Below are 16,056 nucleotides of genomic sequence, written 5' to 3'. Positions count from 1 at the left end.
AATGGCAAGATGTTAAATTAATATTGGAAAAACACTGGAAGATTCTTACTCAATGCCCCAGGTTGAGTAAGATTGTAGGTGAACGTCCCCAGATGGTAGCGAGAAGAGCACCAAATCTTGGTGACCTCCTTATTCATTCAGACTATCAACCATTAAAACAAACAACATGGTTAAAATCACGTACCAAGGGGATGTTTAAATGTGGAAAATGTCAAATCTGCAAATATGTGGATCGCACGGATTCCTTTTATGATTCAGGAAATAATACTCACTATAAGATTCAGAGTCTTATAAACTGTTTCACAGTAAGGGTATTATATATCTTAACCTGTCCCTGTAAAAAGATGTATGTAGGTAAGACTAAAAGACAACTTAAAGTAAGAATTGGTGAACACTTTCGAGATATTAGATCAAATGACCCTGATAGTAACCTTGCCCAACATTACGCTAAATATCATGGAGGTAAACTGGATGGCACTAAAGTAAAAGGTTTCTATGCACTGCACTTCCCACAGAGGAGAGGTGATTTTGATAGAGAACTGCTTAAAAAGGAGAAACATTGGATATATAAACTTGATACACTGTACCCTAAGGGGTTAAATGTGGAATGTGATCTCCAAGTGTTTTTGGAAAAATAGGTTTATGGGACTATGTACCGGTGTTGGGAATATTAATGGAAATATGGATGATCTTACGATATGAGTTTTTTATATAGCTCTAAATAATGCAAAAGGACTTACTGTCTGGTTAAATGTCCCTTAATACCTTATGTCTCTGAACAATAACCATACCATAGGATGGATGTTAAAAAACTGGGGTATTTCTGTTATTATGACCCTCATGTGAATTTTCAGATTATATTGCCATCTTGTGGTTTTTGTTGGTATTTTCTGATAATTGATATTGTCTCCCCCAAAAAACCCGATTCAGTAGATGGAACTGTTGATTCTCTAATTTACTGCCATGTGGCGGTTAGTTGATGGCATTTCTCAGTTTCTCTTAATGGCTGGAATTGCGATAAACCTGTGTATATTGGGAATATTAACATAAATATGGATGACATTACGATATGAGCTTTTTATATAGCTCTAAATAATGCAAAAGGACTCACTGTCTGGTTATATGTCCCTTAATACCTTTCGTTTCTGAACAATAACCATACCATAGGATGGATGTAAAAAACTGGGGTATTTTTGTTATAATGACCCTCATGTGAATTTTCAGATTATATTGCCATCTTGTGGTATTTGTTGGTATCTTTTGATAATTGATATTGTCTCCCCAAAAACCCGATTCAGTGGATGGAATTGGTGATTCTCTGATTTTTATCGCCATCTCCTGGTTAAAGTGTGACAAAAGCCCCAACAGACTGGTATATGTAATTTATGACCTTTGATTAATATATGTTTTGGTAAAAATATTAAGCCTCTCCCCTCTCTGTGGACTCCAGCCGCCTACCTTTTTAATTTTAATTAAGACCAGTAGCTGTGCTAAGTATTTAGCCCCCCCCCTTGTTTTCTTCCATTAGGAACAACTGCAGGTCACCTCTTTTGCATAAATGGGTGGGTCTTTACCCACTATAAATAGGATATTGAAATGCAGTTGTCCCATTGGTCCTGACGAAGCTGAGTGAGATACGCCCATCGGCGAAACGCGTTGACGTCATACGTCAGATACGTCACTTCCGGTCATGCGCACTAGGTGGAACGCACGCTGACCCATAAGGAGGAAGCCATCTTCACATGCCATGAGGCAAGCGTGAGCAGCACAGGCGCTGAGAGGGGGCTGGAACCCGCGGTATATCGGCGGATGTCAGCGGTGGTTCCTGGGCCTCTGTGGCCGTGTTTGGCAATATCCATGAAGGACATCTCTTTCATTCCCTTTATCCACGGCACAGGTGGTGAGTGGATTGTTACAGGACATTAGATATACGGTCCTCTGTGATCAATATGACCTACATATCTTATTGAGTGCAAGCTCTGTCAGTGACTTCCCACATTATTTGTTTCACTACAGGATGGGGACATTATGGTGCTTTGTGTAGGATACAGGACATACCGCATATAGTTCAACAGGCAGAAGATTCCTTGGGATATGTCTTGCTTTTCCTACAAAGGGTGGTGTGTAGTCCACATACAGTGGTGAAGATACCATTTCAAGCAGAGTGCTGCAATCTGCACCTTTTCTCCCATCCTGGGAATAAATGGGGCTTATTTCCATTCAAGAGCTTTATGACACAGCTGTTCACATTACAGATGAACGGGCCCCAACCACATGTGCCGGCACAGGAATGTATTGCATCATATATTTGACATTTATGTCTTTTTCCAAACAGGCCTGAGGCTTATTGTTCCCCTCTTCACGCTTATTGTGCTTACTGCATTTCATACATGTGATATACGTATATCCATAGTATAATTTTTGGATTCCCTGTTCGGGATTCACCATTATGATATTGGTGTAAATTCATTATTTAATATTATGGTATACCTATGGTATAATTTTTGGATACACCTCTTTTGGGAAGTGTTTACCTATGTGTTTGTACTACAGAGATATTAGACTCTTGTAGTCACTTTTTCTGTTGTACATACATTTAGACCGGTCTTGATGTCATTTTATATGGTTTTAGGTCTGTGTGTTATTGTCTCATACTGAGGTGATGGTAAACCAGGGCGAATGCCCATATGTCATATTTATATCTGTGTAATAAAGCATAATTTTTGGAAAATTTTCTGAGTGTCACGGTCTGTTCATAATGTAGCCGCTTTTCTGTGAATCTCTTTTCACAAACCCCCTTTTTTTGAATGCCTTTTTTGGCTACTGAATGGAAACCAAACATTGGGTGACACGATAACTTAATTAACAACCTCTTAATAACTACCTATAGTATATATGCATCTTATGGGGCCCTCTACTGACCCCGGGCAGTGCCCGAGTTTCCAAATGGTCAGTCCACCCCTGATAATCACTCACTCACAGAAGAGGAGGGGTGGTGGAGCTGGGCAAGTACAGCCAATGAGATCTTCCCAGAAGAAGAGAGGACTGTGATGTACAAGGAGTGAGTGGGCTGTGGTAGGGAATAGGCTTCCTGCAGCAGTACAATTTTCTATCAAGAGGCACATTGCAAGTGAAAACAAAACTATTAATCGGAAGGAAAACACTGCAAAAATTCATATAAAATCCTTGCTTTTCTCTGCAGATATGGTCACTTTGGGACATATTTTGCTAAAAACAAAATGTAAACAGATAACATTTAGATAAACCGCCCCCACCGGCCTGCCAGGTAAGAGATGGGACATCAGATGTCAGCTGTGAAGTGTTCTGCAAACAGCAGCTAACTGGTGTCTGTGTGTAAATATTGAAGTCAAGTGTTGTGTCAACAAGGGAAGAAATGACAACACTTTATACTGGATACAAAGCAGCGGAAGAAATCATCTGGAAATTCGCTGAAATTATAGTGACATTCGAAGCCAGTAAAGGTCCCACTGGAGTCCTGGACATAAGGACTAGTAAAGGTCCAGCTAGAGTTCTGGACATAGAGGCCAGTAAAGGTCCAACTAGAGTCCTGGACATAGGGGCCAGAAAAGGTCCAACAAGAGTCCTGGACATTGGGGCCAGTAAAAGTCTGACTAGAGTCTTGAAAATAGGGGCCAGTAAAGGTCCAACTAGTGTCCTGGACATAGGGCCCTATAAGGGCCTAACTGGAGACCAGGACATAGGGGCCAGTAAAGGTCCAACAAGAATCCTGGACATAGGGGCCAGCAAAGGTCCAACTAGAGTTCTGGGCATAGGGGCCAGTAAAAGTTGACTAGAGTACTAGACATAGGGGTCAGTAAAGGTCGAAATAGAATCATGGACATAGGGGCCAGTAAAGGACTGAGTAGAGTCCTAGACATAGAGGTGAGCATAGGTCCACCTAGCACCCGAACATAGGGGTTCATAAAGACCTAACTGAAGTAATGGACATAGGGGCCAGTAAAGGTCTGACTAGAGTCCTGGACATAGAGGCCAGTAAAGGTCCAACTACAGTCTTGGACATAGGGGCCAGTAAAGGTCCTACTAGAGTCTCTGGACATAGGGGCCAGAAAATGTCTGACTAGAGTTCTTGGCATAGGGGCCAGTAAAGGTCCAACTAGAGTCTTTGGCATAGGGGCCAGTAAAGGTTGACTAGAATGTGGGACATAGGGGCCCAGTAAAGATTGACTAGAGTGAGGGACATAGACACAGTCCTGGACACAGGGGCCAGAAAAGGTCTGACTAGAGTTCTGCGCATAGGGGCCAGTAAAGGTCAGACTAGTGTCCTTGGCATAGGGGCCAGTAAAGGTCCGACTAGAGTCCGTGGCATAGGGGCAAGTAAAGGTCAACTAGAATGCGGGACATAGGGGCCCAGTACAGTTCCAGCTAGAATCCTGGACATAGGAGCCAGTAAAGGTCCAACTACAGTCTTGGACATAGGGGCCCATAAAGGTCCAACTAGAGTCTTAAACACAGGGACTAGTAAAATTCCAACTAGTGTCCTGGACATAGGAGCCCATAAAGGCCCAACTGAAGACCTGGACATAGGGACCAGTAAAGCTCAGACTAGTGTCCAGGACATATGGGCCAATATAGGTACAAGTAAGAGTACTGGACATAGGAGCCAACAAAGCTCTAAGTAGAATCCTGGACATAGGGGCCAGTAAAGATCCAAGTAGAGTCTTGGACATAGGGGCCAGTAAATGTCCAACTAGAGTCTTGGACATAGGGGACAGTAAAGGTCCAACAAGAGTCCTGGATATAGGGGCCAGTCAAAGTCCCTTGGATGTCCAGGCACAAAATGACCACCCTCTGGAAACGTCCTTGTCTGCTAGGGACATCAACATGGGTGATGACGAACACTGACGACAACACAGGGGAAAGGATGAGCAACTTATTCATTGCTGTCCAACGATAATTTCCTTGTGAATAGTATCTATGTGATCCCACGGAGCCAGTGACAAGACAAGATCCTCCAGTATCCATGCTGAAGTGACTCCACCCATGGTCTGTGTCCTGCTTCAGCAGGAAAGGTGGCAAGCTGTGCCATTTTTGTGCTCCCTCCTGCTGAAATGTCCAAGGTGGTCACCTCTTCAGCCAACCCCTCAGCTCAGTCCTGCATGGAGCGTGTCACCCAATGTGGATGGTTCTGCTGACCGCCCTCTCAAGTTTATGGGTACCTTACAGTGAACTCGAACTTGGACCATGCAGGTCACAGCACAAATTCATGTACTAGCTTGCCTCCCTATTGGTTATATTCACCTTCCTTGCCCATCAGAGTGAAGGGAAATTCACAGTACTTGGGAGTACATGCGACTATCTCCCCAACGCAGCGCTGGCTTACTGAGAAGCCAATGATGGGCCCAACCCCTATAACATGGGGGAAGAGGGAATATCCTTAGCCCTGTGTACGCTCCAATTAGCTGCACTTCAACCTTAATCAGACACGCAGAACGTGGAGTAGGGAAAAATTAGAACCTCTGTCAAAATTTTACTGCTATCCAGAGCTCCATTTGAAAGATTTGGCTGGACATACCCTTTAAATAGGAAAAGCCGAAGTTCTTTTTACCAGTAAATGTTTGTTGACCATCAATGTCCTAGAGAACCACTCTAAGGAAGAGGCACCCAAAAACTCCTATATTAGTGTTTATGTGGTGATTTGGCCGCCAATACTTACAAGTGATGCCAAACTTGTAGAGCTGTCGGAATCTCTGGTTGTAGCCCTCACCGGGGACATAATCGCCCAGGCCGATGGTGCTGAGCGAGATGAAGCAGAAGTAGAAGGACTCCAAAAAGTTCCAGTCCTCTTCCAGGTCAGAGAATACGGCGGCCGGAATGAAGAAGAAGCAGGAGACGGTGAGGATCCCCAGGAGAACGGCTTGAACTATGGCCACGATGTTTTTGGGATAGCCCCAGCGCAGGTGGATGTAGAGGACCGGCCTCTGCGATATGTGGACGATGATCCGCTGGACCACAGCTGTGAACAGGAGCAGAGTGAAGGGGATTCCGATGACGGAGTAGAAGATGCAGAACGTCTTTCCTCCATCCGACAATGGAACTGTGTGTCCGTACCCTAGAATCACAAAAATGACACGTTAGTATGTAAGGGGTTTCATGCTTCACATGACTGTCATATGCATTTAAGTGTTCTTTGTATTTTGTCTCGGCTCCAACCTTTCCTTTGGTTTAGTTCATACTGTATAGCTAGCCCCACCCCTTTTCTCAGTAAGACAATTCAGCTTCTAGCCTCATGTCATGAAGCAGATCACATTATGATCTTTTGACCTATCGAATGTTCATTGTTGTAAGATTCTCTCAGTTTATGGAATAAACTTCACAAGATCTACAAGATGTCATCTGGATTGAGTCACTGTCTGTGATATTCAACTAAGATTGGAGTTATCGCTAACTCATCACAACTGGAAGTTACAGAGATCACACTTTCAATGCTTAGATTGGGGAGACAGAACAAGGGGGGTTATATGAACAAACACCAGTGGCCTGCAATGGCTTACCCAGAAGCTGTGCATAGTACCAGCAACAGAGCTCTTCGGGAGAGTGAAGTTTAACCTCTTGCCTACCATGCAATGCATTTTTGCAGCAGCCAGAATGTTGGGTTTTAATGGCCACCCAAAACACATACAGAGCTATGGTGGAATGAGGTTGGTGTGCTCCTGACACACTGACTGAGCTGTCACTGACTGAGCTAGTGGGACATGCTCCCGATCATGTGACCACTGTGAGAGCCAATAACAGCGGTCACAAGATACAGAAGCCACGCCGCATCCCTCGGTTAAAGGGCAGCCTGGAAGTGGATACAATGATCTCTTATTGGCTCCCTTTTGGCCTATTACTTAAACCATTGAATGTGTTTAGATATATCTGTTTGATAAATGCAAAATATCTGCTGATCCTGCCAGAAATCATGTGAGCTGATAACTTCCTGTGCTCTCTCTGGCTCTATTGACTGTTACAATGTTCCCGGCTTTCTCTGAGGAGTACAGAACACCATCACTTCTATGTTATGGCTTGGAGTATTGGTAGAGTGCTGGACCCCAGGTAAGGAAAATAGGGGGCAGGTAACCACAATTGCATAGGTGGCTCAACCAGGGTAACTCTGGGGGTTCCTTGGAGTGGCCTTTGGCATATAAACAAGGGACAGCACCGTGTGATTCAAGTCCAGTAAGTCTTTACTGCACATGTCAAGAAGTCAGTGAAAACAGCAACGCATTTCAGGCCAGAGTTCCCCCTTCATCAGGGCTTGGATTCTGGCTGTGACTAAGATGGATACTGGACAAATCGCTGCACAGTACAGATGCAATTATTATTATTATTTTTAGATTATTACATTGCTACTATATTTTATATTAATATATTTGATCGTTATTATTATTAGATAATAATTTTAATATGTGATGGTACAGGAAAGGTGGATGTGGTGTGTAGTCCTGTCCTGGGGTGACAACACTTTGTTTACCTAGATACAGCACAATGAGCGTTGTCACCCTAGTACATGAATTTAAAATTAAAAGTAAAATCAAAATCCTGGAAAATGAAAACTAAGGCAGCCAACATATCTGAGGACTGGTAAGCTGCGATAGATTACATTTCTGTTCTTGGCTTTAGATACACTTAAGTTGATCCAGGCAGACTCCAGGGAGACAAGCTCCCCGGCAGACGTTGGATAATCCTTTAGCCAAACAACAGAAGAGTTTTTCTGTGTATTAGGTATCTCATCACACAGACTGAATCCCGTAAGCTCAAATGTAATACAGGATCGCCTTACAGCAAGATGTGACGAAGGAGAGTGGGGGGGGGGGGGTCACCATGGGCTGCCAAATCAATACAAGGAGTTAGTGATTGCATCTACAACTCACCCAATGAGTGTATGATGTCACTTTATATATTCTAGAAGTATAACGTCGTATAGCAGATTGTATTTTTACATTTTCATTAAAAAAAGAGTATGTATATATATATAATATATATATATATATACACTGCTCAAAAAAATGAAAGGAAGACTTTGTAATCCGAGTCTAGCATCAAGTCAGTGAAACTCCTGGGATATGGATCTGGTCAGGTAAGTCGCAGAGGGGGGGGTTGTTCATCAGTTTCAGCTGCTTTGGCGTTAATGAAATTAACAACAAGTGTACTGGATGGGCAAAAATGAGACGACCCCCCAAAACAGGAATGGTTTTACAGGTGGAGGCCTCTGACATTTTTTTCCCTCCTCATCTTTTCTGACTGTTTTTCACTCGTTTTGCATTTGGCTGGGGTCGGTGTCACTACCGGTAGCATGAGGCCATACCTGGACCCTACAGAGGTTGCACAGGCAGTCCAACTCCTCCAGGATGGCACATCAATACGTGTCATTGCCAGAAGGTTTGATGTGTCTCCCAGCACAGTCTCAAGAGCATGGAGGAGATTCCAGGAGACAGGCAGTTCCTCTAGTAGAGCTGGACAGGGCCGTAGAACGTCCTTAACCCATCAGCAGGACCGGTATCGGCTCCTTTGTGCAAGGAGGAACAGGATGAGCTCTGCCAGAGCCCTACAAAATGACCTCCAGCAGGCCACTGGTGTGAATGTCTCTGACCAAATAATCAGAAAAAGACTTCATGAGGGAGGCCTGAGGGCCCAACGTCCTCCAGTAGGCTCTGTGCTCACTGCCCGGCACCATAGAGCTGGATTGGCATTTGTCATTGAACACCAGAATTGGCACCCTGAGCTCTTCACAGATGAGAGCAGGTTCACCCTGAGCACATGTGACAGACATGAAAGGGTCTGGAGAAGCCGTGGAGAACATTCTGCTGCCTGTAACATGGTTCAGCATGACCGTTTTGGTAGTGGGTCAGTGATGATGTGGGGAGGCATCTCCATGGAGGGACACACAGACCTCTACAGGCTAGACAATGGCACCCTGACTGCCAATAGGTATCGGGATGAAATCCTTGGACCCATTGTCAGACCCTACACTGGTGCAGTGGGTCCTGGGTTCCTCCTGGTGCAGTGGGTCCTGGGTTCCTCCTGGTGCAGTGGGTCCTGGGTTCATCCTGGTGCAGTGGGTCCTGGGTTCCTCCTGGTGCACGACAATGCCTGGCCTCGTGTGGTGAGAGTATGCAGGCAGTTCCTGGAGGATGAAGGAATTGATACCATTGAATGGCCCCCACGCTCACCTGACCTAAATCCAATAGAATACCTCTGGGATGTCATGTTTCGGTCCATCCGATGCCGCCAGGTTGCACCTCAGACTGTCCAGGAGCTCAGTGATGCTCTGGTCCAGATCTGGGAGGAAGTCCCCCAGGACACCATTCATTAGGAGCCTCCCCCAATATTTTTAGGCATGCATACAAGCACGTGGGGGCCACACAAACTACTGAGGACCATTCTGAGTTGCTGCAAGAACATTTCAGCAAAATGGACTCGACTCGAAAAATTATTTCAGGCCTGAGGTTTAGGCAAACCCACAAAAATATAAAATATTTTCTGAAAGCAGAAACCCTGGAGAATAAAATGGTGGTAGTTCCAAAAAAGATGAGGTCAAGCCTTGAAATGATGACGAGCTTCAGCACCCAAAATTTTCCATAGGTGACGTTCTAAAATCCCCTACAGAGTTAGTTGGACCTGGAATGATTGCTCTGGTTAATGCAGTAACGTGTAACACGTGCGGCATAACCAACGTAGGCCATATAGGTAACGTGTAACACGTGCGGCATAACCAACGTAGGCCATATAGGTAACGTGTAACACGTGCGGCACAACCAACGTAGGCCATATAGGTAACGTGTAACACGTGCGGCACAACCAACGTAGGCCATATAGGTAACGTGTAACACGTGCGGCACAACCAACGTAGGCCATATACTGTAGGTAACGTGTAACACGTGCGGCACAACCAACGTAGGCCATATAGGTAACGTGTAACACGTGCGGCATAACCAACGTAGGCCATATAGGTAACGTGTAACACGTGCGGCACAACCAACGTAGGCCATATAGGTAACGTGTAACACGTGCGGCACAACCAACGTAGGCCATATAGGTAACGTGTAACACGTGCGGCACAACCAACGTAGGCCATATAGGTAACGTGTAACACGTGCGGCACAACCAACGTAGGCCATATAGGTAACGTGTAACACGTGCGGCACAACCAACGTAGGCCATATAGGTAACGTGTAACACGTGCGGCACAACCAACGCAGGCCATATAGGTAACGTGTAACACGTGCGGCATAACCAACGCAGGCCATATAGGTAACGTGTAACACGTGCGGCACAACCAACGTAGGCCATATAGGTAACGTGTAACACGTGCGGCACAACCAACGTAGGCCATATAGGTAACGTGTAACACGTGCAGCATAACCAACGCAGGCCATATAGGTAACGTGTAAATTTAGAGGTCCAGGGACATTTTGGAGCTTTTTCAGGGATGGTGGCCCTCAGAGGCGGAGCCTGTCCCTGGAGTCCAGGTAGAGCTGGGGGCTGGGAAGGACCGGACATGTTCTGTACAGCGCAGGAAGTGGACTCATCGCAGAGAAAGGAAACGTTCAGCATTGCATCACATGGTGATGTCATCACTGCTCTCCCCATCCACCTCGGCCAGCATGGTGCACACCGCTCTGTGCCTGGGGTCTGCATCCTCAGGGGCCGCTATGAACATTGAACCCTCCCCTGTATGTGCCCCCCCAGGGACAGGCGTTAGGTGGTCCTGACATACACTATACTGTATGTAACCCTGCGATTTCCTCTTTGGTAAGTTTACCATTGAAAGCGTTTTGTTCTATCCGTTCATTAAGTACAAAAAATACTTCCTGCCAGAAATGTTGTGGCCAATCGCTTCCTGCGCTCTCTGCCTGTGCTCTGCTCAGATCAGTTACATTGTTACGACTTCTCTCTGTGGTCTACAAAACACCTCCCTCTATAGTATGGAGATGCGGAAAACAATAAGATGTTCTGCCATAAGCAGTCATGATGCTCTGATGGTGGGAACTCCTCATAATGGGCACAGAGGGCGTACAGACCCGGGAACTCAGCACAGGGATGGTGAGAGCCCCTCATAATGGGCACAGCGGGCGTTCAGACCCGGGAACTCAGCACAGGGATGGTGGGAACCCCTCGTAATGGGCACAGCGGGCGTACAGACCTGAGAACTCAGCACAGGGATGGTGTGAACCCCTCATAATGGGCACAGCGGGTGTACAGACCCGGGAACTCAGCACAGGGATGGTGTGAACCCCTCATAATGGGCACAGCGGGCATACAGACCCGAGAACTCGGCACAGGGATGGTGATAACCCCTCATAATGGGCACAGCGGGCGTACAGACCCGAAAACTCAGCACAGGGATGGTGAGAGCCCCTCATAATGGGCACAGCGGGTGTACAGACCCAGGAACTCAACACAGGGATGGTGGGAGCCCCTCATAATGGGCACAGAGGGCGTACAGACCTGGGAACTCAGCACAGGAATGGTGGGAACCCCTCATAATGATCAAATCCAGTGTACAGACCCGGGAACTCAGCACAGGGATGGTGGGAACCCCTCATAATGGGCACAGCGGGTGTACAGACCCGGGAACTCAGCACAGGAATGGTGGGAACCCCTCATAATGATCAAATCCAGTGTACAGACCCGGGAACTCAGCACAGGGATGGTGGGAACCCCTCATAATGGGCACAGGGGGCGTACAGACCCAAGAACTTAGCACAGGGATGGTGGGAATCCCTCATAGTGGGCACAGCGGGTGTACAGACCTGGGAACTCAACACAGGGATGGTGGGAACCCCTTATAATGGGCACAGCGGGTGTACAGACCCGGGAACTCAGCACAGGAATGGTGGGACCCCTCATAATGATCTAATCCAGTATACAGACCCAGTAACTCAGCACAGGGATGGTGGGAACCCCTCATAATCGGCAAAGCGGGTGTACAGACCTGGGAACTGAGCACAGGGATGGTGGGAACCCCTCATAATCGGCAAAGCGGGTGTACAGACCTGGGAACTGAGCACAGGGATGGTGGGAACCCCTCATAATCGGCAAAGCGGGTGTACAGACCTGGGAACTGAGCACAGGGATGGTGGGAGCCCCTCATAATGGGCACATCGGGTGTAGCGATATGACCACAGAGAAGCTCCGACACGGTTTCATTCTACAGTGTGACGTATCAGTTTTGGGTGGAGTGACCCTTCTAGTGGGGCTTCTGAAGGACAATGCAGAGGTATCAGTGCGCAGAATATCCCAATATAGTAACATGGAGGAGCCATGTGCTATGGACTGCCAGGACACATCCTCTCCAGCGCTGCACTGGCCTTTCGGGGTTAAAGTCTATGGAGAGCATTTACTTATCACCAGCAATAAAATCCTGCAGTCCATATTCCAGGGTGTGGAAGTGCCTACACATATCGACACATCCCGACAGATACCGACAGATACCGACACATCCCGGCACATCCCAGCACATCCCAGCAGATACCGACACCGCAGGTGGAGGAGGCCGCAGAATTTTTGCAACCCGTGTCCCATCGGGGAGATTTACCTTCACTTTCTGTCCCATAATAAAAACAGGAAGTGAGACGAAATCCCCCCAAAGTAAGGGAAATGCCTGGTTGTCACCAGAACGATGTTATAAAGTGTCCCCATGTGAAGATTTCCCCTCTATTCCTGTTCTGGGGACAACCTAGAATTTGGGATTTTCTTTCACTCTCGCCAGGACAAATAGGGTGAATCTCCCTAACTAGGACACACACAGCAATAAAAACCCCAGAGGGATTCCAATCCTCTCCATTCTATGAAAAAATTGCCTTCAGTTGTGCTTTAAATGTATCTTTTAAATACAAGCAGTGCAAGTACCTGAATGTGACCTGGTATCAGCTTCTCACAGTCCCCTGTACAGCAGAGCTCAGACTGGGAGGGAGAGAAGCAGCACAAGGAGCCAATCAGGTGTGCTGCAATGCTAAGAAGGGACATGCTGATAGGAGGAGAGAGCAGAGGGACAGAGAGATGAGTTCATCAGTCTGCTGCTTCTCCCTTCACTGACCAATCAGAAGCTGGGGGAGGGGACAAGACCTGTAAGTGTTAGCTAACTGTGACATAGGAAAAATCAGGTCTCCTCACCTTCCAGGCAGGGCTGTGCTAGAGAAAAGCAGCACAAGGAGCCAATCAAGCATGCTGAAATGCTAACAAGGGATATGCTGACAGGAGGAGAGAGGAGAGTGACAGAGAGATGAGCTCATCAGTCTGCTGCTTCTTCCCTCACTGGCCAATCACAAGCTGGGGGAGGGGACAAGACCTGTAAATGTTACCTAACTGCAGCAGAGGAAAATCAGGTCACCTCCCCTGCCACGCAGGGCTGTGCTAGAGACAAAAGCAGCACAAGGAGCCAATCAGGTGTGCTGCAATGCTAAAAAGAGACATGCTGATGGGAGGAGAGAGCAGAGTGATAGAGAGATGAGCTCATTGGTCTGCTGCTTCACTGTCCAATCATAAGCTGGGGGAAGGGATAAGATCTGTAAGCGGTACTTAACTGCAGCATAGAAAAGTCAGGTCAGTACCCTGGCAGGCAGGGCTGTGCTGTGTGGTAGAGCTGTGTGAATCCCAGGTTTGGATGGACAGAAATACAAATCCTTTGGCAGGTAAAACAGCTCCCATATAAGTATGTTATCTGGGAATCAGCAGTTTGCCTGGAATTTATCTAAGGGAAGCGATGGATCCTGTTCCCTGTTTCACACATGATCCATCACTTCCCCCCTGTCAGAATGGAGCTCTGCCTCAGTTCTGTGTCTCTCCCCGACGATTGGTGGGTACCGGCAGGCATGCGCACCCCCTAGGCGGGAGTGCAGAATCACATTTATATACGTGATTTTGAACAGGAGGACTGCCCCGTTGCAGTATAGCTGCTATGGGGCGGTCCTAAAGTGGTTAAAGAGAACCTGTCACATAGGTGGTGAGTTGGGCTTTACCTGTGGTGGACAGCACGGTGCTGGCGAAGAACAGCGACGACATGAAGTCCCAGTTCCAGTTCCCTGAGGCGTTGTTGAGGATGGACACCCCGTAGTTGCTGGCCTCCAGCACCCGCTCCAGGAAGACCTCCAGCTGCTCCTCGGACAGGCATTGGTTCTCGCTGAGGAAACTCCGCTTCACCTCCTCCAATTCCTTCCTCTTCAAGTCTTCATAGGGCAGCTCCACCGAGGAGAAGATCAACGCGCCGAACACCAGGTAGAGGATGTAGCTGGCCATGAGGAAGGCAAAATACCACGCCGAACGGTTCCCATCAATCACCCGCACGCAGCGGCTGCCGGCTAACGACTGCAACATCATCCCGTGTGGGGGAATTTAAAGAAAGAAAAAAAAAAGAACCCCCCCAAAAAAAGTCCCCCACAAACGTCAACCAGATCCCCCAAAACTGAACGGAGAAAGGAGCAAGACAGCCGCCATTTTTGCGGAGAGAACGGACGTGGGGCGGCTGGCTGCGGAGTCTTGCTGGTTCTTTTCTTTCTTTTTTTTTTCCTCTGACCTCCTTTCACCGGAGATGGTGGCAGCTGATGTGGCAGAGTTTTCCAGCCCCCGTCGGCTCTCCTACCCTCTCAGGTGACAAAGGGGACATGGGCCCAGTTTTCCAAGGTGAAGTTTTCGGAGATGGAGCTAGTCGTACCCGGTGCCCTCAATATACGCGTCAGTCGTACCCCGTGCCCTCAATATACGCGTCCCATTAGAGTAGATAGAGAGTCAGAGGACGGAAACCTAAGCAGAGCCGGAGAGGAAATGAGAGAAGCAGAAGAGATGAATTACCTCGCACAGGAGCCGCCCCTCCGCTGACGGAGCCAGTTTGACTGGTTCAGCCATGTGCTGGGCGACTGCTGCACCTTTCCCAGTCCCCACATTCGTCATCACTGGCTGTTAAAGGAACCCATTCAGGGACTAAATGACATGCACTATTAAAGGAACAGTACACCTAAAAAGAGAAACAGAACCAAAAAAATATATTTTGTAACAATTGGAGACTGGGGCCGATTCCCTACAACTGGAGAGTGCAAAATCTGGTGCGGATGTGCATAGAAACCAATCAGCTGCCAGGTTTTATTGTCAACGTTTAACTGAACAAGCTGATTGGCTCTCATGCAGATTTTGCACTCTCCAGTTTTTAGTAAATCAAACCCCATTGCATGTCAGGGATCCAAAACAGAAATACAAATCCTTTGTCAGGTAAAACAGCTCCCATGTAAGTATGATATCTGGGAATTAGCCTTTTGCCTGGAATTTATCTAAGGGAAGTGATGGATCCTATTCCCTGTTTCACACATGATCCATCACTTCCCCCTCTCAGAATGGAGCGCTGCCTTGTTTACATAGACAGAGCTCAGTTCTATGTCTCTCCCTGATAATCAGCGAGTACCGGCAGGCATTCAATGTCCAGCACCTGTAGATTGGTTATTATTATTTATTTATTACAGGTACTGATATAGCGCTGTCAATTTACGCAGCACTTTACATATATATTGTACATTCACATCAGTCCCTAACCCTCAAGGGGCGTACAATCTAAGGTCCCTAACCCTCAAGGGGCGTACAATCTAAGGTCCCTAACCCTCAAGGGGCGTACAATCTAAGGTCCATAACCCTCAAGGGGCGTACAATCTAAGGTCCCTAACCCTCAAGGGGCGTACAATCTAAGGTCCCTAACCCTCAAGGGGCGTACAATCTAAGGTCCCTAACCCTCAAGGGGCGTACAATCTAAGGTCCATAACCCTCAAGGGGCGTACAATCTAAGGTCCCTAACCCTCAAGGGGCGTACAATCTAAGGTCCCTAACCCTCAAGGGGCGTACAATCTAAGGTCCCTAACCCTCAAGGGGCGTACAATCTAAGGTCCATAACCCTCAAGGGGCGTACAATCTAAGGTCCCTAACCCTCAAGGGGCGTACAATCTAAGGTCCCTAACCCTCAAGGGGCGTACAATCTAAGGTCCCTAACCCTCAAGGGGCGTACAATCTAAGGTCCCTAACCCTCAAGGGGCGTACAATCTAAGGTCCCTA

At 47.2% G+C, this 16,056-nt stretch overlaps 1 protein-coding gene across 1 annotated transcript in view; it reads right to left on the bottom strand.

The window, feature by feature from the left end:
- KCNK1 (potassium two pore domain channel subfamily K member 1) overlaps positions 1-14,891 on the bottom strand; it is a 49,888-nt gene extending 34,997 nt beyond the window's left edge. The window contains exons 1-2 of the mRNA XM_089689676.1: positions 13,986-14,891; positions 5,696-6,091 (exon numbers count right to left, since the gene is read on the bottom strand). Of these exons, the coding sequence (XP_089545802.1) occupies positions 5,696-6,091; positions 13,986-14,343 (754 nt within the window). The 5' untranslated portion in view covers positions 14,344-14,891. The remainder of the gene's footprint in view (positions 1-5,695; positions 6,092-13,985) is intronic.
- Positions 14,892-16,056: the final 1,165 nt, after the last annotated feature.

The sequence above is a fragment of the Staurois parvus genome, unplaced genomic scaffold (assembly GCF_062004578.1).
Source record: "Staurois parvus isolate SC_StPar_1 unplaced genomic scaffold, SC_StPar_1.0 ptg000490l, whole genome shotgun sequence".
NCBI classification, from domain to species: Eukaryota; Metazoa; Chordata; class Amphibia; order Anura; family Ranidae; genus Staurois; species Staurois parvus.
The sequence above is the reverse complement of the archived record's forward strand: the minus strand, read 5'-3'. Positions and strand labels throughout refer to the sequence as shown.